Consider the following 22,999-nt stretch of genomic DNA (forward strand, 5'->3'; position numbering starts at 1 on the left):
GGTGCTGTCAGCATGTAGTTTTTTAAAGCGTTGGGAAATAAAGCTGTATAAAATCTTAAGAAGCTGTCTTGGTCTTTTCTCTCTTCTTTCAGGAATTGCATCGGACAGCAGTTTGCCATGAATGAGATGAAAGTAGCCCTTGCTCAGATCCTGCTCCGCTTTGAAATCTTGCCAGATCCAGCAAACATTCCTATTCCAATCCCTCAGATTGTCTTGAAGTCTGCAAATGGGATACACCTGTTTCTAAAAAAACTCAACTGACTTAGGACTGTATCACACAAGGATTGTGAAGCTATATTACTGTGAGATAATGGTGTCATTACTCACTCACTGCACAATGCAGTGCTGGTTCTTGTAGCTGTTCTCATATTCCACCCATTCCTCTCAATCATTCTTCTTTTCCACAGTGGATTTACATGCAAAAAGTTTCCTTCACTGCAGTTCTGTTCTCAGGATGCAGTGGGTGTGATTTTTGAGTTTTGCTGCCCTCCCTCCCTCCCTCCCTTCTCCTCCTCTCCTCTCCTCTCCCCTCCCTTCCCTCCCCTTCCCTCTGGAGAGGAAGGACTCCCATTCCTTCAGGGAAGGTGGCCTCATGAGGAAGAACTCTCACTGCTTCTTTGGTGGAGCGCAACTGGCTTTGTCACCCCCCCCCCCCAAAGAAATGATGGGATTTTTCTTCACAAGGAGGAACTCAAATTGTTTCTTTGGATGAATGTAGCTAACTTCTTTTCACCTCCCAAAGAAGTGACAACATTCCTACCTCACAAGGAAGAATTAACTTGCTTCTTTGGAAGGGCACAGCTGATTTCCTCACCTTACACTCACAAGAAATTAGTATTTTTCCTGGGGGGGGGGATTTCTTCTTCATGCATCAGCCTTACAGTTGTCTTACTATAAAGTGCCCCCCCCCACCCACACACACACACCAAACACCCCCAAATCATTTTATTGTTTTTAACTCCTCTGGCAAGCCTGAGCTCATTCTGAATTTCTCCCTACATGTTTCCTTTGGTGATTTTCATCTTTTCTCTCTTTTTTTGGTTAATGTTCATTTTAAATCATAGCTCAGTTGGAAGTTCCTTAGTTATCCGCCCTAGTTAGTTTAGGCTGGATCTACATTGCCCTATATCTAATAATCTAATCCCAAATTATTTACTTTAAATTGGATTATATGGGTCTGCACTGCTGGATAATCTGGGATAAACAGATAATCTGGGATCAGATTCTGGGATATAGGACAGCTGGGCAGTGTAGATCCAGCCTTAGACACCTCCCATTTTTCCATCTAATTGAAATTGGTTGAAAATATGTCTTCAATATGTCACTGCTTAGAAACTCCTATTCATCATGAATCTTTTTGGTATTCCTGACCTCAGGATTATATCCAGTATTTTTATAAGTTTATTGAAACCTTCTCTCATAAGATATAGAATGTGTGTCTAACTATGCTTATCTTATTCTTTCTGTTGTATAACAAACTCCAGGAGAACATGCCCACTCATACCCAAGGATCCTAGCATTTTCACTCCATTAACAAAGTCATCACTGTTGCTTAGAATTGGACTGAAACAGCGGATCACCTTGTTTCATCTTTCACCTTTTGGACAATGAAATTTTCTGAAATACAGTGGAGGTTATATTCTTGGCAGAGTTCCATTTGTAACAAATAATATCAGAATAGTTAAAATCTTCCAATTCTCTTTTCCAGTGGGGTGATCTGTTGCAATAAGGCAGATCTGCACAATCTGCAGCCTTCCAGGTGTTTTGGACTTCAGCTCCCAGAATTCTTGAGTATTGGAATAGCTGACTAGGGCTTCTGGGAGTCAGAGGCCCAAATACCTGGAGAGTTGCAGGTTGTGCAGGTCTGCAATAAGTCCTCAGTCTAGCTTGTGGGTCTGTGGTTTGCCTCCACAATCACATGCCTGTCATTTCTCACCCTTTTAATATGTATCCAGGTGCTCTCAACCTAGCTTCCAGGATTTAAGTCATGCATTTTTTTCACAAGTGAAAACATTATTGACTTATAATACTGCTACTCTCTTTTTCAGATTGGTCTATTTCTCAGAAATAGATTATAGGTTTATTATATCATATTTGCTTTGTTGTATTAAGCATTTATCTTGTTTATTTCCTATGCTCTGTACATTACTTACATCTGACATCCCATGATCGTGTTGCATTATTTTCTCAGGAGTCTTTTAAACTAAGTTATGTAGGCGAGAGGTTGATCGGGTGTTGGAAATCATAGCCAGCTTATAGAGAGACAAAACAAAAACATCCCTGCCAGCCACAAAAAGGTGTGTAACCCATTGCTTGCTTGAAGACCATCTTCACAAAACTGGAGAACATGGCCCAAGAAATCAGATCATCCCTGGTGACATCATCTGCTGAGCCAATTGTTCACCTCCACTATTATTCTCTCTCTTCCGGAGTCATGTCCTTCAACTAGGAGGAGAGATGAAATGGCAACCTGTGAATCAAGGCTCTCCACCTTCAAATCCAGGACCTTGTAATCCCCTGTGATAATCTGAAGGCTATGTCTTGCAATGCCACTTGTTTCCCACATGGACCAAAAGGAAGGACTGTTTCATAGGCATTTATGTTGTTCTAGATGAACTTACATTGTGAATGATTGGGAGCTCAGCTGGACCTTACTCTTCTGGAATATTGTTTAATTATTATCTTTGTAAAGGACAGGGGCCATTTTCTGGTGTAGCTGTGTAGATCATATAGCAAAATAAATAATAATCCAAAATCCATACTACTTTTATTGGCCAACTAAAGTGCACACAAAATATTATGCAAGCTTTCAAAGCTCCACTGGCCTCTTCATCAAATGTTAACCCAGTGAGTTTAACTTTAAAGAGTAAAATAAATTTTACTTAGTAGAGGTTGAATGAAATGATTCTACAAAATGATGCAATCATTAAGAGCTCTAAAATATATTGAAAGAATTTTGGAAGATAAACAAAGGCACTGAGATCAGAGTGGTATGGGATGCTAGAAAAGTATTCATGTGAAGATATTTTATATAGCAAGATCAGAGCTAAAGAAAAAAGGTAAAACAGATGTAATGAATGAATCAGATTAAAATATTACAATCACAACTTTCTCTGCTGATTGTTAGCAAGATTGAAACAAAGATGTATTATGTGCAACTTAAGACTTTTGATTATGAATTTACCAAGTTAGGAAAATAGCTGGTATGTGAACTGAGAAAAAAAGGAGAGAGAAAACTGAAATTTCAGGAGGAGAAAGAAACAATTACATTTTTGAATTTGTATTATTTTATTGTGTATATAAGAAATAGAACAATCAGAAAAGAAAAGAGAAAAAAGAAAAAAGAGGAGAAAAATATATACAAAAGAATAAACAGGTTTACAAAACAATATAGAGCAAACACTCATTAAACATGTGAAAAATCAGTATTAGCTGTACGGTTTCATATCTTAACATATCCTTACCTCTGAACCCAACCCCCCAAGACCTCTGACACTCCTCAATGTGGATAACATAACTAACCAGCTACCCATATGTCTTCTTTCACTAAGTCCCCTTTGTGGTATGAAATCTACCTTTGTCTTCTTTTCAAGAAACCCAAGTGCTAGCCTCCATCTGTTTGCAACCTTGCAAATTTCAAAGGTTGGATGGAGGTGCTTTGACTGTGCTTTTCCTGCCTGCCAGAAGGGGGTTGGACTAGATGGCCCCTGGGGTCTTCCAGTGAAATACTACTTTTAAGTTTATGTCAGTTACAAAAAAATGAGTGGATGTGCAAATCTTTCTGAAACTTGGGGGGAATTATGCCCTGGTTATGTTGTATCATTGTAAATAGAAATTTAAGGAGATAGCTCTTGTAACTTTTAAAAATTCCCCCAAACCAGTGGATGTGTGAAACATTCTAAAACTTGGGGGGGGGGGCAGTGGTAAATGTGTTCTACCATAGTAGCAAGTTTCATCTTGATAGCTCTAAAAACGAGGGAGAAAGAAGCCCCAGAAGCTCCCTTCACTTGCACAATTACATAACGAAAAGGTAACAAAAATCATTATATCGTTATATTTACGATACAGACCCCTTACAATATTCATATCTATTTAGACATCTGTGTGTGTGTGTGCATTTCCCTTTGCAATATTTGTAAGCCCTATATATCTATATTCATATATAACTATCTAGACATCTCTCTCTATATAGATAATTATATGCAGAGACTTATAAACATGTGAGGGGAAAATTAATATATAAAAATAATGTATACATATAGGTACAGATACACAGGTACATTGAATTCTCTAAATATCTATATGTATATAGGATTTGCAAAGACCTGCAAACATATGAGGGGAAAATTCATATATAAAAATAATGTATATAGATAGCGATTAGATACAGATATATAGGTACAGTACATAGGGATTGCAAAGGCTTGCAGGGAGAAATGCCTAAATATCTGTAGGAGAGATTAACAAATATTTCATGGAAAAATGCTTTCATAAGTTAATGGATAAATACATTTTCTTCTTCCTGACTGGCAAGAGCTTCTCTCCTCCTCCTTTCCCTTGTCAAAACATCTCCTTGGTTAAGAGTGAGGGAGGCGTTGGAAAAGAAAACACATTGATAAGGGGGGTTAAGTAGAGAGAGAAATATATATTGCAAGCAATGGCCTCTAGGCTCTGTTCTCCACCCTTGACCCCATTTTAGGGATTTTTCAGGTAATAAAAAGGGCTGAAAAACTTGGCTTATCTTCGAGTATATATGGTATTCCTCTTTGAAAAGTAATGTTAGACTTGACTGTGATAATTTTTATTGGGGTCTCAAACCACATTTTAGTCCTAGTTAGGGAAATGCCAAGATTTGTAGCTGCTAACTAGTCATTTCAGAGCACCAGGGTTATACAAGCATGAAGTATCAAAGGAGTTTCTTCAGTTTCAGGTGGATTCCATTCTCAGAACGTGTGACAACTTGAGCCACAGGAATTGGAGGGTTTGCTGGGTCTGGTTCCAGCTCAAAGTGGAGCAAAGTCAATGCAAGAACCACCTTCATCTCTATGAGAGCAAACTGTTGTCCAATGCAGTTTCTGAGCAAAGAGAAAAATGAGACAGTGTTACATTTTGAAAAATATGGCCCAGCAGTATTTCATAATGTGGATCCATAATGTGGGAGCTCCCGCGGTTTTACTGGAGGCTTCCAAATGACGTCTCCTGTAAAACCGAATTAATTTGAGACAAAGCAGGAAAATCTACTTTGAAATCAGTGTATTGATTTCACTGGTGGAGCAAACAGAAGTCAGTCTTTTAAGACTGAATTCATATAAGGTTGGTTCAGTACTCCAGTGAGCAATTAAGCTACTACATTTCCACTAGCTGCAAATTCCAAACTATTTTCAAGGACTGAACATTTGAGAAAACAAAACCAACCCATTTTGTCACTTTTGTGCTATACATGAAACTTCTAAATCATTTTCAAGGACTGCCGCTCAAGAGTGCATTATGGTAGTGCAACTGTATAAGCAATTGGCTTATCTATAAAGCCCCAATTTATACAATAAACAGCAGAGTTGATTATGTAGATCAAGGGTCCCCAAACTAAGGCCCGGGGGCCGGATGCGGCCCATCGAAGCAATTTATCCGGCCCGCACAGTACAAGGGCAGAAGGGGGTTGGGCTAAATGATCCAAGCGGTCTCTTCTTCTCTTACAACCATTATTATTATTATTATTGTTACTATTATTATTAACATTGAGGCTGGGTGGCCATCTGTCAGGGGTGCTTTGCTTGTGCTTTCGGTGCACAAAGGCAGAAGGGGATTGGACTCAATGGCCCAAAGGGTCTCTTCCAACCCTCTTTTTATTGTTGATGTTGTTGTTGTTGTTGTTATTATTATTATTACTCAGTTGCCAACTATAGTCCGGCCCTGCAACAGTCCGAAGGATCATGAATTGGCCCCCTGTTTAAAAAGTTTGGGAACCCCTGATGTAGATGCTACTATTTTTGTGCAACTTTAACAGTAGTATCAATCACTCTTCTTGATTACTTATTAGATAAAAAAGGATTTGCAAAATGAGGAAAAGGAAATAGTTAATGTGCATCCCAACCCAGTGTATGTGATATTCAAACCACTGGGTGAAAATTCTGGTGCCAAGCAATTGCTCATCCATGGCATAATTGCTTGTCTGTGCAAATAAATTAAAAACTGACAATCTCAAAACTAATTAGTTGTTCAATTAAGTCCTTAAATCTCACTACCTTGGCCCAGCAGAAAAAGGCAGGTAAGCATAGGGATGACGTAAACACGAATTCTCTGGGGAAAATCGCATAGGATCAAACACCTGAAAGTAAAAACATTTACCATATTTACTCAAGTTTAACGTTCACCTTTTGTGGCTAAATTACATCACTAAAACTGGAGTGTACATTAGATTTGATGGCATATTAGAATGGCACACCTAAACTTGTTTGCGCTTTTGTACAACAGATCCCAGCTTGGGATAAAGGAGGGAGAGGCAGAGGTGACTGTGAAAAATCTGGTGGGAAAGCAAGATTGGGGGGGGGGGGGTTGCAGCCTTTTCCTGGCCACCACCATCTCACATTACATTTGACAGGAAATTCTTTTTTTGTAATACATATCTTCAAAATTGAGGTGCATATTACATTTGATGGGGCATTATACTCGAGTAAAGTGTTCCAACTGAGGCATGAACCTTTCCATATGCCAACTCTTAGCCTGAGGCCAGCTAAAGGTACCCACTACCATAGATATTTCAGCTTTTCATCATCTCTTCAAGAGCTCCATTCAGACATTTCTTGACACAGTTTGTGGATTTGATCTCTGTAAACAGTGACCCGAGTTTTAATTCTAAATTGATTATTTAAATCCAAGGTGCTGAACATTAACATTAAAAGCCAGAACCTTAGATAGCCCCTCAACAAAAATTAGACTAAATGAACCAATGCGAACCCTAAGATCATCCGGGGAGGCGCTCCTCTCGGTCCCGCCTTTGTCTCAAATGCGGCTGGTGGGGACGAGGGAGAGGGCCTTCTCGGAAGTGGCCCCCCGGCTCTGGAACTCTCTCCCTAAGGAGATCAGGTTAGCTCGTTCCCTGCCCATTTTCCGCCGGGAATTGAAAACATGGTTGTTCCAGAGCGCGTTTAAATGAATAGGCCCAATTGAGCTATCATTAGAATACTTCTTTCTGTTTTAAAAGCGTATGGCACTTTGTCACTGTTACTTATTTCCATGATACAGCACTTATGAAACCTGTCCCCACTGGTTTGCTTTTAATTACTCTGATTTTATCTGCTTGGATTTTAATGTATTGTCCATTATTTTATTTTGTGTATCGTTGGAATGTTTTAAGTTTTTGTCAAATATGTTGTGTTGTTGTTTCGGGCTTGTCCCTGTTGTGAGCCGCCCCAAGTCCCTTCGGGGAGATGGGGCGGTATATAAAAATAAAGTTTATTATTATTATTTATTATTATTAAAATCCAAAATGGATTCATCTTCTAGTAACATGGAAGCCACTATCTAACACTGAATATGCCCAGGTCTACAGGCCAAATATATTAACTATATAGACCCGTTAAGACAATAGGAATCGGCAACACAGACATGGAGGCTTATAAGGGTGGGGTGTTCATCTAATCTCTCCCCCCATGCACATATGCAAATCACCAAAGTACCCATCCCTTCATGAGTTTTATCATTCTGTATGGTACCCCTGTGTACTGATGTGCATTATGGTGTCTATTTTGGAATATCTCCCAATTTAGCTTATCCCGGTGCAAAAAACTTTAATTCACATTGCTAAATATGTTCACACCATGCATAGGCATTTGATGTGCAATGTCTTCAATGCAGACAAACACAGTGGATTCATGTAGGCTCTATGCAGCCCTGGTATCATTTTTTTAACCTCTCCTATTTCCATGATCATATTTCCCACAAAATTCCCAACTATGTGTGACTCTTATTGCCACTGTTCCTCAGTCTTGCTCCTGCTGTTCAAGGGGAAAACAGACAGTTTTACTAGTGAAATGGAGGCCTTTAAGAAGAGGTTGAATGGGCATCTTTTTTGAGTGCTGTAATTGTGTCAATTTGCAAGGAAGGGGGTTGGTTTAGGTTACTCTTGTCATCTCTGCCATTTCTAAAATTCTATGTGTCCAACCCCTTTATTCACCTACCTCAGGATTGCCCCACACATCACGGTTTCTGTGAAGTCCAAATATATTTAGTCCTATTACGCAACCTGAACAGAAGAAATACAATTCATTGTTACAAATTCCAAAGATTCTATGAGTCTATATTCCTGCTATGAAAATGAGGGACTTTGTGGATTGATTGGTTGTTGTGCCCTTTCTGGGATAGAAGAATATGGGTGCTACCACTTATGCCTTTGTGACATCTACTGTAATGGGTCGCTACAGCAGACTTTAAAGACTGTTAAAAGAACTATACTTACTGTAGTTCAGAATTATTGAAGAGGAAAGTATGTTTGGACTGGTACATATTAATAGACATTGCATGTACTTCACGAGCTTTACCCAATTTCTGGACACATATTAAATTCTTGTTTTGACCATTAAATTCTTGGCATGGTTAAGCAGGGAAGACATATTATATACCTCAAAAATGCTTTGTCTAATAAAAACCTATCACTCAAATATAACATGGCACAGGAAATAACTTACTTTCATCCTCATATCTTGGAATAAGGAGTGGCACAAAGAAGTCCTCTCCATTATATAATCCCCAATAAGAGATATTTTTTTTTATTCCATGAGATTCACAACTTACCTTTCTATAAAGGAATGAGAATCAGGTAAATAGCAGTGATAAAAGCTGTTGAAATACAACATGGAATAAACCAGAAGCACACCAAATAAGAAAGGACAGCAAGTATCGTTAAAACCTCTTCTTCAGCAAACCAACATTGTTACTGAAATCCTCTTGAGGTGAAAGAACCTTTGCCTGAGAGTGAATGAACAATAAAGGGAAGTAAATAAGCTCTGTTGACCTTGGTATGGAGCTCCACAGATGGTAGAAGCCATCAAAAGGATCCTCTCCTACCAGCCTATCAATGGTACCTCTGAGGGTGGCCTCCAATGTGAGGTACAAACTGTCAATTACCATACATACTTGATTTCTTCCCTTCTGAAAAAGGGTAAGCTAAGCAGCATTATTGAAGCTGCAGCTCTGCCCAATTTGATGTTTTTATTTAGGTGGGTGGTTATAAAGTATTACTAATTGTTGATTTATTTGAAATTATAATGCAGCTTTCCCTTACATCTGTGGTTCTCAACCTGTGGGTCCCCAGGTGTTTTGGGTTACAACTCCCAGAAATCCCAGCCAGGGAAAACTGTTAGGATTTCTGGAAGTTGAAGGCCAAAACATCTGGGGACCCACAAACTGAGAACCACTGACTTAAATGGATTTTAATTTTGTAGCTTTTTGATATACAGAATTTTAAACTTTGCCTTAATAGTTTCTGCTTCTCTCTCTGTCTCCTCTATCTGTTTGTCTATATCTTTCATTTATGTATTTTGTGTCTGCCAAAACAAAAGTACTGAATTAGACAGGTGGAAAAACTGACCTTCTGACAAGGTTTTTCCATCATCAAATGTCAGAGGTGATTCCAGTACTCGAGCGATCAGAGGTACTACAGAGTAAAGTCGAAGACTCTCTTTTATGCACATAGTGACATAAGGCATCTTCCCCAAGTCATCCCTGCATAAGAGAGTCAGGAAAATTCACATTAAAAAGACTAATCAACTGTTGATTTTGATTAGAGTTCCAAACTAGACCAAAGATTTCACATTACAAAAGTAGATATCATATGTCAGGCCTAACTAGTCTCCGACTAGATATATCAGAGACTACTTAGACTTGACATACAATATTTATAAACAGTGATGCCCTGATCTCTCTCTCTCTCTCTCTCTCTCTCTGTGTGTGTGTGTGTGTGTGTATATATGACCATTTCATGACCAATTTAAAATAGTTGAGGGTTTTGAGGGTGGGGGATTGACAGAGGATGATGGACATTGTAGTCTACCCACAACCAGAGAGCTCTGTGAATCCCACAGATGATGGATCTAGAGCAGGCATTGGGCAAACTTTGGTTCTCCGGGTGTTTTGGACTTCAACTCTCACAATTCCTAACAGCTGGTAAGCTGGCTGAGATTTCTGGGTTTGAAGTCCAAAACACCTGTAGTCCGAAGTTTGCTCATGCCTGATCTAGAGCAAACTTGGCACACATACCCAAGATGACCAACTTAAAACACTGGTGGTGTTTCAGTAGGAATGACAGGGAATGATGGGAGTTTTACTCCACCCACATCTCAAGGTCTGTGTCAATACCACCACTATTGAATAATGACCAAATTTGGCACACATACCCATCATGACCAACTAAAAATACTGAAAGATGGTTTTATTTTTGAGTGGGGGAATGACAGTAGTTCATCATCCTTACTCTGCCAGTTCTGAGAATAATGGGATTAACAGCTAGCCAGATCTGGACTTGATGAGAGTTACAGCATGACCAGGTTTTGGGCTGATGGGAATTGCACCCCATCACTGTACAATTTCATAAATGGTCCCATAATACAGTTATACATTTTCTGATACATGGAGTTCACTATGACATCTCAGAAGTGTGTTAATGCTTAGCCACTAATATCTAAGCAGCAGTGTGCAGTCAGTGTACGCCGGCATGCTGTTTTCTCTGGCACTGAAGATTCTTGAAGATTCCTGGAATATTACGATGTGTTTATAGGGCCCATTTATATTCTGATGTTATGTACATTGTAGTATAGCTTGTGTGTGTGTTTGTGTATGAAGGAATGAGAGAGGGGGGGGGGGAGACTGTTGATATGAGGGAAGACTAAATTTATGTGGTTAAAAATTAGAAATGTAGCATAATTTTAATAAAAACAATTAGTAATAAAATGTTAATATGCTAATGTCTTTCTGGACTTTCACTCCTAGCAAAAGTAGCTAGTGGTAAGGAATACTCCTGGTTCTGATCAAACAATTTCTGGGTTATTTCACCATCTTTTCCATGATTTATAATAACTGATGGTTGGTCCCTACCAAATGAGATACAGGAAATTCCAATTGTAAGTCCCTACTAGAGGAGACCCAGTGAATCAACACAGTTTAGGCAAATTAAGACTTCTATTATTTCAATTCATTTAAAGGGCCCGCTATAGTTGGGACTAACAATTTGAACTTGGCCACAGATGGGTATAGCCCAAGAGCTACATACAGGCCACAGTCTCTGCATTTGTACATGATAAAAGTCAGATTTTGTAAGGATCCTACTAGCAATAGTATCTTGTGACACATGTGTGAAACCCACTGTGCTACTTTGCGAATTACAATTCCTAGAATTGTGATTTGCCTGATGGTTGGGAGTTACAAAGTAAGTTTTCAAGGTTTGGTTTCAGATTGTGTTATTGTATATAATCCAGTCTAAAAGGAAGATGAAAAGAATGCTGATCCCACCATCGAATAATCTCCTGGTCCCCAAGTACTTCCTTAATCTCTTCCCTGCATCTCTCCTGGTGTTCAGGATTTTGAGCCATGCAATAAAACAACCAAGCAATCCCACAAGCTGTGGTGTCATGGCCTGTGAACATGAAGGTGTCCACCTCAGCACGCAGATCTTCATGAGGCAATGGATTTCCCTTTTCATCCTAATAATGTAAGACAATTGTCAGTTTGATGGGTGTTTTTTTTTAAAACAAAACAAAACACTAAATGCCATTTTCCACCAATATATAGTTATAAATGAAATAAATAAATGGTCACACCACTGACCTTTGCTTGAAGAAGAATATCAAGAAAGTCCAGGCGCCTTTTCTTCAGAGACTTCCCAGATTTTTGCTCATCCTGGAGGACCTTTACTCTCTCTCTAATGACTTTATCTGCATTTGGGATATGAAAGGAGGAAAAGGCATAATGGGAATGCAGCGAAGTATCATTTTTCATTTGAATGATTAGAATGTAATTTTCTGAAGCCATCTTTTTATTTAGGTTAGGTATAGCCATTCCAACTTTGCTGGTACTATTAGTGCAATGTGTCTTTCTATCCCTATAGTAATGCAGAATCACTGGCAGGTAGTATGGGAAGATTTGAAATCCCATGCATTTTACAAATGAGATGAAGTCATAGAAGTCCAATGCCACCATGATTAAACAGTTATTTTAATACTGCTTGCAGGAAACCAGAATGCATAGTGTGGAATAGGAATGGGGAAAGTGTGATTCTTTGCATGTTGTGAGAGTTCAGTTTCCATAATCTTCCAACACTGGTTAGGGTTACACTTGATGGGAATAGCACTCCAGTATCTGAGAAACCATCAGTTCCCCACCATTGATACAGAGAAATACGAAAGGAATATACCTGTGTGAAGGTGAGCTAATCTACAGGCCTTACGAAATCGGCGCCCAGGAGAAGTGAACCAGTAAATGAGATCACTGTGGTACAAAGGTGTCTTCGCTCTCTGATAAACCAGGAAGGTGAGTTCAAAGATAGCTTTAATGTAAGGATTCTCCCTTTGAAAAGGAAACAAGATATTAATGAATCCTAGGAAGCTTGAGTCCTGAAGGATCTGACAACTTTCTAAACTCCAGGCAAACCTCAATTCCTCCATATCAGAAAACATATGATGGCTTTTTAACTGACCTATCCATCTGGCAGTTGCTTTGACAACTGAAGGCACATTTCATGATGCTGTCAAGAGTCATCAAGCTAACGTGTTCATACATCTCCAGTGATACTTCTGGGTCTTCTAATATCAGCTTCTCCCAGTTTCCCTTTCAATGAAATACAGAGACAAGAACATGTGAAAGGTGGGGGGGGGGGGGGAAATCCTAGAGTCCTGTTTTTCATCTAAAGACACCAGCTGGATCTCACTATCTGTTTTGTATTCTCAGTTTACTGAAAGTCAACATCCATCTCAAGGTAATTGAATGTAGAATGTATATTGCTAACAGTGCAATCTTATGCATGCTCATATTCAGGTCCCCTTTTATAGTTATTGACTTTAAGTGAATTCTGATTTATTCAGAAGAGGTTTGTCATTGCTTTTCTCTAAGGCCCAGAGTGTGTGATTTACCCACAGTGAGCTTCCAGATCTGAGTGAAGGTTCAAACATACTAGAAACATACTTCGATACTCAAACCACTATATCACACTGACAAAGACAAACCCCAGTTCAACAATTCTTGCCAAGAAAAAAAAAACTATGATAAGGTTGCCTCAGGGTTATCATGTCAGTTATAAGTTGAAGGCACTCAATGACAACAACAACAACGACGACAACAACAACAATAACAAATATGGAATGGTAGCTTTGAGTGCACAAATTGCATTTTTTGTGTGTGCCAGGAGTGACTTGAGAAACTGCAAGTCGCTTCTAGTGTGAGAGAATTAGCTGTCTGCAAGGATGTTGCCCTGGGGATGCTCTGATGTTTTGAAGTTTTTACCATCCTTGTGGGGGGCTTCTCTCATGTTCCCACATGGAGCTGGAGCTGATAGAGGGAGCTCATCCATACCCTCCCTGGGTTGGATTTCAACTGGCAAACTTCAGGTCAGCAACCCAGCCTTCAACTCAACAGTCCTGCTGGCACAAGAGTTTAACCCGCTGTGCCACTGGGGCTCCATCAACAAATTGCATGCATTCATTCTATGGACACATTTGAGTCCACCACTCTGTCACTGATAGTGCCCTATGTCTAAGGCAGAAATGCAGGTAAAATTAACCATAGCATATCCAACATGACAACCTTTAAAGAAAAGACATAATTTTGAACAACTGTGACTTAATATTAATATTAAATTAGTATAAAGGAAAAGAAAATATATTTTAAAAAATATTAAGATTTTTGTTCACTCAATATTCTCTTGAAGTAATAAGAATTAGGATTGCATCTATACCATAGTGTCAATGCAATTTTACAGCTGTGGAATTTTGGAGTTTGTAGGGAAGGGGCTAAAGCTAGAAAAAATTAGAAAAGTACCAGCCCTAATAAAGTTCAGACAAAGTTTTACATATACTGTGGAACAGAAAGGAGCGAGGAACCAAAAGGAGAGGAGAGTTCAAGGCTAGGGAAAAGGTCAACCTAATAACACGCAGAAGCAGAAAAACGTCTGGTGAGACAACAGCAATAGGAGAGGCACAAGAAGGGACATGCCAGAAGAAAAAAGACGAGGCAAAGTTCAAAGAAAAAAGCTTGTGTGTGCATGCTCAACAATGTTGCCTATTAAAACTAAGCTACACTTCAGTTCAGTGTGGCACTCTCCACCCAGCAAGGTAAAGGTAAAAGTTTCCCCCTGGCATTAAATCTGGGGGCTGGTGGTCATCTCTGAAGAGCTGGTGTTGTCTGTAAACACCTCCAAGGTCAGGTGACTGGCATGACTGCATGGAGCGCTGTTATCTTCCTGCCAGAGTGGTACCTATCGATCTACTCCCATTTTCATGTTTTCGAACTGCTAGGTTGGCAGAAGCTGAGGCTAACAGCGGGCACTCATTCTGCTCCCCGGATTCGAACCACCGACTTTTTGGCCAGCAAGTTCAGCAGCTCAGTGGTTTAATCCACTGCACCACTGGGGCCTCTCAAATACTTGATCAAACAACTGCTTGCAATGATCTCCTGCCTTCAGCATTTGATTGAATCAAAAACTCTGAAGGTTTGGGGGTTAATTAATAATAGAGGGACATGGCAGTGAGCCCCAACAGTAGTTTGGTGAGGCACCAACACTCCTGAAAAGAGAAAGCAAAAGACTGTAGAATTATGACCCCCATTAATCTATAATGGTGAGTAATGTCAGTTAAAGTGGTGTAAATAGCATCAGTTCTACAATACAGACATGCCATTAGAAAGAAAAAGCTAGTCAATTTGCCCCTTCTCCCCCACATAAAAACTATGGTACATTTACAACTAAGATTTTGGAATCTCCAACCTTCTTCCTCATATTATAAGAAAATCTATATCACAGCTTCTTAAACTGCGGATCCTGATCAAAAATAAGGTCCACCTAGATCAAAATTGGGGTCCTGAAATATTTGGCAAAAGTAAACATTTTCTAAACGTCATCTAGAAGCTGTTTTAAATGTTTACCCAAATCAAATCTGTTATGCAGTTTAAAGTGGACTCAGCTGTACTTCATAAAAAGGGAAGTCAGCCTGTTTGGCAAGTTTTGCAAAGACTGATTTGTTATTAGTAAATGTTGATTTTTATACCTGTTTTATAAATTAATATAGGTGGCACAGTGGGTTAAACCACTGCGCTGCTGAACTTGCCGACCTAAAGGCTGGCAGTTTGAATCTGGGGAGCAGGGTGAAACCCCAGCTTCTACCAATCTAGCAGTTCGAAAACATGCAAATGTAAGTAGTTCAATAGGCACCGCTCCAGCGGGAAAGTAACAATGCTCCATGCGGTCATGCCGTCACATGACCTTAGAGGAGTCTACAGACAACGCCGGCTCTTTGGCTTAGAAATGGAGATGAGCACCAATCCCCAGAGCAGGACACGAGTAGACTTAATGTCAGGAGAAAACCTTTACCTTTTACCTACCCGAGGTCAAAAAAAAAAGTTCCCAGGCCAAAAGAGATCCTGATTGGAAAGTTTTAAGAAGCCCTAGCTGATCAAATTAGCAATTATTTTTCGATGAACATATTCAATTATTTCTAGTATACATTACTGGGTTAAAGGTAAAGGTAAAGGTTTCCCCTGATGTTAAGTCTAGTCGTGACTGACTCTGGGGGTTGGTGCTCATCTCAATTTCTAAGCCGAAGAGCCGGGGTTGTCCATAGACATCTCCAAGGTCATGTGGCCGGCATGACTGCATGGAGCGCCATTACTGGGTTATCTTTAGTCAAATGCATCAGACTATTGAGAATGGTGTTTCCTACCAGCATCACTTTCACAGACTCCGTAATAGGAGTCACGTAAGACTTCAGAATCTCATAATGGAATCCTGGTGTGAGCATCTTCCGGTGTTGCTGCCACTTTGGTCCATTGAGGACCAGCAGTCCCCTTCCTAAAACAAGGAAAATGTGGGAAGCATAAGACATTAAAATGCTGGAGTTACCCATATTTACAAAACTGTGACCACTTGCAAATGTTTAGTTTGTTTTGCCACATCCACTATCTTTCTGTACCAGTCTATTATTTAAAGTCATTTCTTCTATCTCCATCTTTCTATAAGATTGCATGTACTTGTATATGACTAAATGTATTTATATATGTTCTACACAGATACTAAGCTTATTTAGTGTCTAAGCGGTTCTGGCCCAATCTACTTGTCTGAACGTATCTCCTCCTATGAGCCAGCAAGATCCCTGAGGTCATCTGGAGAGGCCCTGCTCTCGGTCCCGCCCGCCGCGGAGGCGCGGCTGATGGGAATGAGGGACAGGGCCTTCTCGGTGGTGGCTCCCCGGCTGTGGAAACCCTCCCAAGAGATATGCGACAAATTCCAACTTTGTTGAGATTCAGAAAAGCCCTAAAAACATGGCTGTGTGCCCAGGCCTTTAATCAATAAATGGCAAAGAATACAAGGACTGAACTACAGATAAGGCATGAGGATGAACGGATTTGATTTTATGTTTGAAATCTATATTTTGTAATTTATAATGTATTTTAATAGTTTTAACTGTTTTATGTACTGTTTTAGATTGATTTGTATGGGCAACGAATTGTTGCCGTTGTTGTAAGCCACCCTGAGTCCCTTCAGGTGAGAAGGGCGGGATATAAATGTGAGAAATAAAAAATAAATTATTTTCTCTTTTGAAATCTATGTGCGTAGACGCAGGATTGGTTCAGCTGCTACGTTCCTAATTTTATCACAATCAGCTTTCCCTATCTATGTATTTTACATCCAATGATTGAACCATCCATCATTTGATTTTTTTTAAATGCCCCCAAAAGTAGACCTTGATTTTTTGCATTTTATATAAAGGACACCATTTTACTAAACTATTGTATAAAATGGAAATTGAGCATCCAGAGATTTTGATGTCCACGTGGGTCTAGGAATCAAACATTAATTGATACCAAGGGCTTGCTCTACTCTGCAGCATCAATAATGCAATGCAGGAGGTGCAGAACACTACGAGTAGCACCATCTAAAGGGGTAACATGAAAATGACTATACAGTAATTTTTGATGCCATCCTTCAGCAGAAATTTATTTTTTTCAATATTTTTGTTGTTAGTAATACCCCAAAGCCATTATTCACAGCCCAGCATATATATTATATCAATGTTATATTCAGAAAACTAAAACTCTATTCTGATCTACATTTTGAAACTTTTAATCCTGGTCATGTAGTTTTGTTTGCATGCTTTACAAGCACATGTTGTTTTGTTATTGATGTTTCTTATGGTTATCAATTCTGCCAAATTTTCTATGGTCTGGTCTTGTATAAAAGGATGTCCATGCGGTACATCACTGGGTGACACTGTCTCTAGTGATGCCACTAGATTCATCATCAGGCTCTGAGGAAACGGATATATTATAAAATGCTCAATTCTGAAAGCAGAAAGAGGATGTGCTAGCTCTACAGAAATCTTTCTTAGCATAAATCAAGTAAAAGTGGAAAATACATACCAATCCATGGAACAGCAAAGTTGTAAAGGATGAGACATTTAGGATCTGTGTAGAACAACAGAGAACAGTTTTTGTCAGAAGTGAGGTACTAGCACTTTTTTGCTAAGAAGGCTAAAACCTTGTAAAACTAGAACTCATGTGATTACATACTTTTGAGCCATGGTAGTTAAAGTGGTGTCAAACTGATTTAGTTCAACAGTGTAGATGCACTCAGGGTGACAAGTAAATGTACACATAATTCATACCTAGTTGATACCAATTAAGGGCAACATACATTGGCTTCGAGCCTAAAATAACACAAAAGTAATAATGGAGGAAGCTATCTGATAGTGTTGTGCATTCGTATGGAATTGCTGTTTGTTTTGTGTACTCTCATTCATATTGTCTCATTTTCATATTCGTGTCCCACTAACCTATACGACATGAATTTTCGCCTGGCTTACAAAAAAAACCTTAAAATTTTTTGGACCATTGGTGGCAATGGAAGGGCTTCCGAGGCTCACCCCCCCCCCCGCTCAGTTTTTGGGCTAGTTCTATTGTTATTAATATTAATATCATTATTATTAACACCCATTGGCATGCATCAGCTGTCATGGGGAAGCACTCCTCAAGCACGATGACTGTGTGGCTTTCATTATCGTGTCACCATTTGTTTTGTGTAGATAAACGGTTGAAACAAAACGATAGCATGAAGAAAACGAAGGAAAATTTTTCATGCACATCTCTAGTATCTGATCATGGAAATTAAGTAGGCTTTCCTCTTGTTAATACTTGGATGAGAAAACTCTGTTACACCAGAGAAGGCATTAGTAAATTAGCTCTGAGAATTCATCATCTTAGAAAACCCTGTGAAATCAATGGGGTCAACATCAGTCAACTCCCATCGCTTCCTGCCTTCTGCAAACCACTATCTCACGTTTTATTGATTAGCCCATCGGCCGTATCAAAACATTTAACACATAGACATACATACAACATACAACATACAACATACAACCCGCGGTAAAAAAAGAAGTTAAAATAAACAAGCTGTTAACAAGACCCCGTTCAGGTCAAATATCTGCATCACCTGCACAGTTTACCCCAATTGATTCCAGATATGCAATTCTCAGTTGTGTGGCTTTGAATAGGAAAAGGGCTGTTTTGTGTGTTATTTTAGGATTCTGGCCGGCCAACAAAAATGAAATTTTAATATGTGGGTCCCAGTGTGTTTTGTGAATAATGTATGGCCCGAGGCATTGGTGTCTCTCTTTCTTATACAATTCACAGCTGAACAAAACATGTGCAATATCCTCCACCTCTGATGCTCCGCAAATACAAAATCGTTCGTTGTATGGAACATGATTAAACCTTCCGTGTTTGACCATCGTATCCAGCTGCTCAAAACGGGCTCTGGTAAATACCCTCCTGAGATGTTTAGGCATTTCTGTCTTTAGATACCTGGCTGTTTGGAAAGTATGTTTAAAACGGCTTAACCATTTCAATGAGCCAGCTTTACTCAGGGTAGCAATGTCTTTTTGGCCTTCTATATCCAGTACTCGTTGAGCCACTATTTTTGGGTCTAGTTCTTCTAAGAGATTTGGATACCGAATCGGAAGTCCACAACTACTAATGTATTTTGTCAGATGAACTAGCCAAGAGGACTGATGTTGATTTTCTATCTGCTCTAACAGGCACAGTTTTGGCAGTCTATCATTTGCCATGGCAATCAATTTTATCCAGTACTTGTAGGCCCTGATTTTAGATAAGCCATCTAACCACTATCAGTAAATCACCCATTAAGTACGACTGAGGCTCAAAAACTAAACTGGTATAGAATCAAATAATCTGAATAATCTAAAATTACCTCGAATGAAAATATCCACCATATTTCCCAATATCTCAAGAAGTACATATTAAATATTGGTTGAGTGTATTGAACATTGAATAGGAGCCTCCGCTGGCCTAGGGGATAAAAGCCTCGTGACTTGAAGGTTGGGTTGCTGACCTGAAGGCTGCCAGGTTCGAATCCCACCCAGGGAGAGCGTGGATGAGCTCCCTCTATCAGCTCCAGCTCCATGCGGGGACATGAGAGAAGCCTCCCACAAGGATAATAATAATAGTAATAATAATAATAATAATAATAATAATAATAATAATAATACTTTATTTATACCCCGCCACCATCTCCCCAACGGGGACTCAGGGCGGCTTACAGGGGGCCATGCCCAGGACAATACAATATAGCAAAATATAAAAACAACATATCATAATACAATTAAACAATACAATAAATAATCATGTATGATAATCATAATCATGTATAATAATCATAATCAAGGATGGTAAAACATCAAAACATCCGGGCGTCCCCTGGGTAACGTCCTTGCAGATGGCCAATTCTCTCACTCCAGAAGCAACTCCGGTTGCTCCTGACACGGAAAAAAACCCCCTGTGAATTAAAGGGCTCTATTTTTTCTGCAAGGGTTTGACCACTGAATACTTACCTGAATTAATTAAATGCTCTATTAAAATACCTCATCATATGGAGCTAAATTTGGCAGCATGCTCCAATTTAACCCCGGTCACTCACCAAGCCAGCCAGCTCCCATCACATGATGCCTCACTGGTTCTGTGGATGAAGGAGGGCAAAGCTGGTGGATGTCGCTGGCACGGCAACATGGGTGGGCTCTTGTGTTGCCATTGCTACACATGGGGAAGCCGTGTTCACCATACATGCTCACGCTTCCCTGCATCTGATCACCCTTGGCTGGAGCCAGGCAATGCAGGGCATGGGACATCGGGTTCCCCATGCCCCTCTACAAAGCGCAGCATCTCCAGAGGCCATCTGATGAAGTTGAAAGAAGGATAAACCTGGATCCTTGTGGATTTTAATGATTGGAAAAGCTATTAACAACCTTGAATTTTAAATTTCAATTGTCCTTCTGTATCCAAAAACCCAGCATGCATAGATTGAATCAACCATAGTGCAAAGATTTTCAGAAAAGAAAAAGAAAAGAAAAGAAAAGAAAAGAAAAAGAAAATGTGTACAATCAGGGTGTTGAGTTTTCTATGATCAGATGCACATAAATACTTACCACCCCTGCTGTATACCTTAGCAGATTCAGGGTGGTTGATTCCCAAAAAGGCTAAGAATCCTCCAAACCACAGAGGGAAATAATATGGATATTCTTCAGTCCATTTTACAAGATTTCGTAGTTCAGCCCCACCTTTCAACTGCATTGTAAGTTGACAGATAAACATAGTCAAAACATTGTGCTTCTAGATATAGTGCTGAAAACAGACAAGGACAATTATTTTATTAATGGAAAAAGGCTACAAATTCTGTGAGAACTTGCCCTGAAAGAGAAGAGCTAGGAGGTCATGAGATCTAACCTTCAGGTTCTTCTGTCAACCAAAGGCACCATGTAGCTAATAAAACATAATGAGTAGAAAGCAAAATATTAAATATTTTAATGGTTTCCTATGCTTTTCTCAGAATTGGGCCAGTTACTTTATAATTTTGGTTTGTGTTTTTCTCTAGTTTGTAAATCTCGCCTCACTTGTTTATCAAGTTGTTGTTGTGGCTCCAAAAGTCTCTCTTTATGGTTTTCTATGTGGATTCTCTACAATCCATAAACCCTGGTACCTTTTTCTTGAAAGCAAGAGCTCAATTAAATTACAATCCTATGAACAGTACCCACAATAAATTGTTCATTTCTCCTTGTGAATAAACATACATTGGATCCCCTTTTCTATACATTAGGTTGTGCTATAGTCAAAGTGTTACTGAATCCCTCCTCCTAAGTGAATGTACTGAGAGATGTCATGGGAACCTGTGCCTTATTGTTTATTGGTGCAGAAGACCATTTTAATAATTAAAATGTACAAGCTGCAGTTTCACAGAGCATGTGCAAAATGTTTTCCATATTTTTGGCTTAGATTTAATTTCCTCTAAAATAAGAAATCTGAAACCTAGTACTTGTCAAAATCTTTTTAGAAAAGTAGCAGGTCCATAAATGAGGAGGCAGAACCATGCTATGTGTGTGAATGGGAGAGATAGGAGAATGAGTATATACTAACGATCTGTTACATGGTTAGGGGCAACTACTCACCTCCCATCACAGAACCAGAAGAAAGACAAACACACAGTGTTGAGCTAACAAAAAACCACAACTTGTTTATTGGTGACAAATAAGAAACAGGGTTGGCCACCATGATGGGTCCTGGATCAGGAATTGGACAGCCTGCTGCTGACTGATGCCACTTAACCACGCCGGGTGGGGGTGGGGCAGCTGTTTACCAACCAGTTCCATGCCAGGCACCATTACCACCACACCCTTGCTAAGCCATCAACACTGTCCCCCTCCTAATTGGGGAGGAGTTACGCAAGCTCAATCCAGGGCCCATGCCAAACGCCTGCAAGTTATGACAATGAACAAAACTCTAACACAACCACATAAACGTTTACAGATCTGAAGGGTGTGCGAGATGGGAAGAAGGGATTCCCAGAAGCAATGGCAAGCAGGAGAGTGCTCATCGCCATAACATCCCTGCTTAGTAAGTTGGGCAGGGCATTTTGTGTCAGTTTCATTGACAGATATGGCTTTAAACCCCACCTTCATATAATTATAAAAAAGAAAAAAGTGTAATTTACCAAGAGAGAATCTGGACATCCAGCCTTATCAAGAAAGACAACAAAATTCTTACCATGTGGGAATTGCCATACAGCCAATGACTGGGAGGTCCTGGGAAATCCCTGAAGTCCTTGAGTAGTTTCTGCCTTCTTTGAAACAGTTGGATAGCTTTCAGCATTACACATGTCAGAATCAAAACAAAAGTCAGTTGGAAAAGCTGAGAGAGGTTTCCAGGTAGCCAAAAGCACAAGATATCCATTAGGCTCTCCATTGCTATTGGCCTACTTATTTGTTCCTAGAGTCCAGAAAAAAACAGGAGACACTACTATTTGTTTGCTTGAGTCCTCATCAGATAGTTTGCACAGATTCCACCTATGAGCTCGTGGCATGTAATGTTGCAAAAGCACAGCCGATACCTGATATACTTTAAATAGTTGCTCACAGATTGCATAAGGTGAAATTCCTTCTTCTACACACCCCTCAAAGATCAGTGGCCTGCCCCTGCGTGCACAGGATTTCCGTACTTCATCTTCACTTTCCCAATTTGGGGCATCAGTTTATTGGGATTTATTGCATGGGAAAGAGAATTATTCAGTGTTCAGATATTATGAGCAGAGTGCAATACATTGCAGAAAACATTAGTCTTGCCAGAAAGCAGCTGACTCAAAATAGATAATTGCACAAAACTATGGCAACTTTCCTATACTTATCACATGCATTAATATCCTACCATATTTCCTCAGGGAGATTCAGGGAATTAGAAGGCAACA

At 39.6% G+C, this 22,999-nt stretch overlaps 2 protein-coding genes across 4 annotated transcripts in view; one reads left to right on the plus strand and one right to left on the minus strand.

Annotated features, from left to right (window-relative positions):
• Nucleotides 1-3,425, plus strand: part of LOC100564663 (cytochrome P450 4A6) — a 28,607-nt gene extending 25,182 nt beyond the window's left edge. For both annotated transcript variants that reach the window (XM_008116353.2, XM_008116352.2), the window contains one exon: nt 93-3,425. In XM_008116353.2, coding sequence (XP_008114560.1) covers nt 93-261 — 169 coding nt within the window. In that variant the 3' untranslated portion in view covers nt 262-3,425. The remainder of the gene's footprint in view (nt 1-92) is intronic.
• LOC100564863 (cytochrome P450 4B1) lies at nt 3,270-22,893 on the minus strand. Of its 2 annotated transcripts, XM_008116354.3 has the most exons (12): nt 22,303-22,751; nt 20,691-20,829; nt 17,614-17,658; nt 15,918-16,045; nt 12,686-12,816; nt 12,404-12,555; nt 11,818-11,924; nt 11,503-11,693; nt 9,587-9,720; nt 8,178-8,242; nt 6,243-6,325; nt 3,270-5,075 (listed from the first exon to the last, which is right to left on the minus strand). In XM_008116354.3, the coding sequence occupies exons 1-12, from the start codon at nt 22,498-22,500 to the stop codon at nt 4,907-4,909; spliced, it is 1,542 nt and encodes a 513-aa protein (XP_008114561.1). In that variant the 5' UTR covers nt 22,501-22,751; the 3' UTR covers nt 3,270-4,906. The 2 variants fall into 2 exon arrangements, 1 of the variants encoding a protein (XP_008114561.1); XR_010005422.1 differs by lacking the exon at nt 3,270-5,075 and having other exon boundaries at nt 6,268-6,325; nt 8,791-9,720; nt 22,303-22,893.
• Between the last annotated feature and the right edge of the window lie 106 nt (nt 22,894-22,999).

This window comes from Anolis carolinensis, chromosome 4, assembly GCF_035594765.1.
Source record: "Anolis carolinensis isolate JA03-04 chromosome 4, rAnoCar3.1.pri, whole genome shotgun sequence".
In the NCBI taxonomy this organism is placed as follows: Eukaryota; Metazoa; Chordata; class Lepidosauria; order Squamata; family Dactyloidae; genus Anolis; species Anolis carolinensis.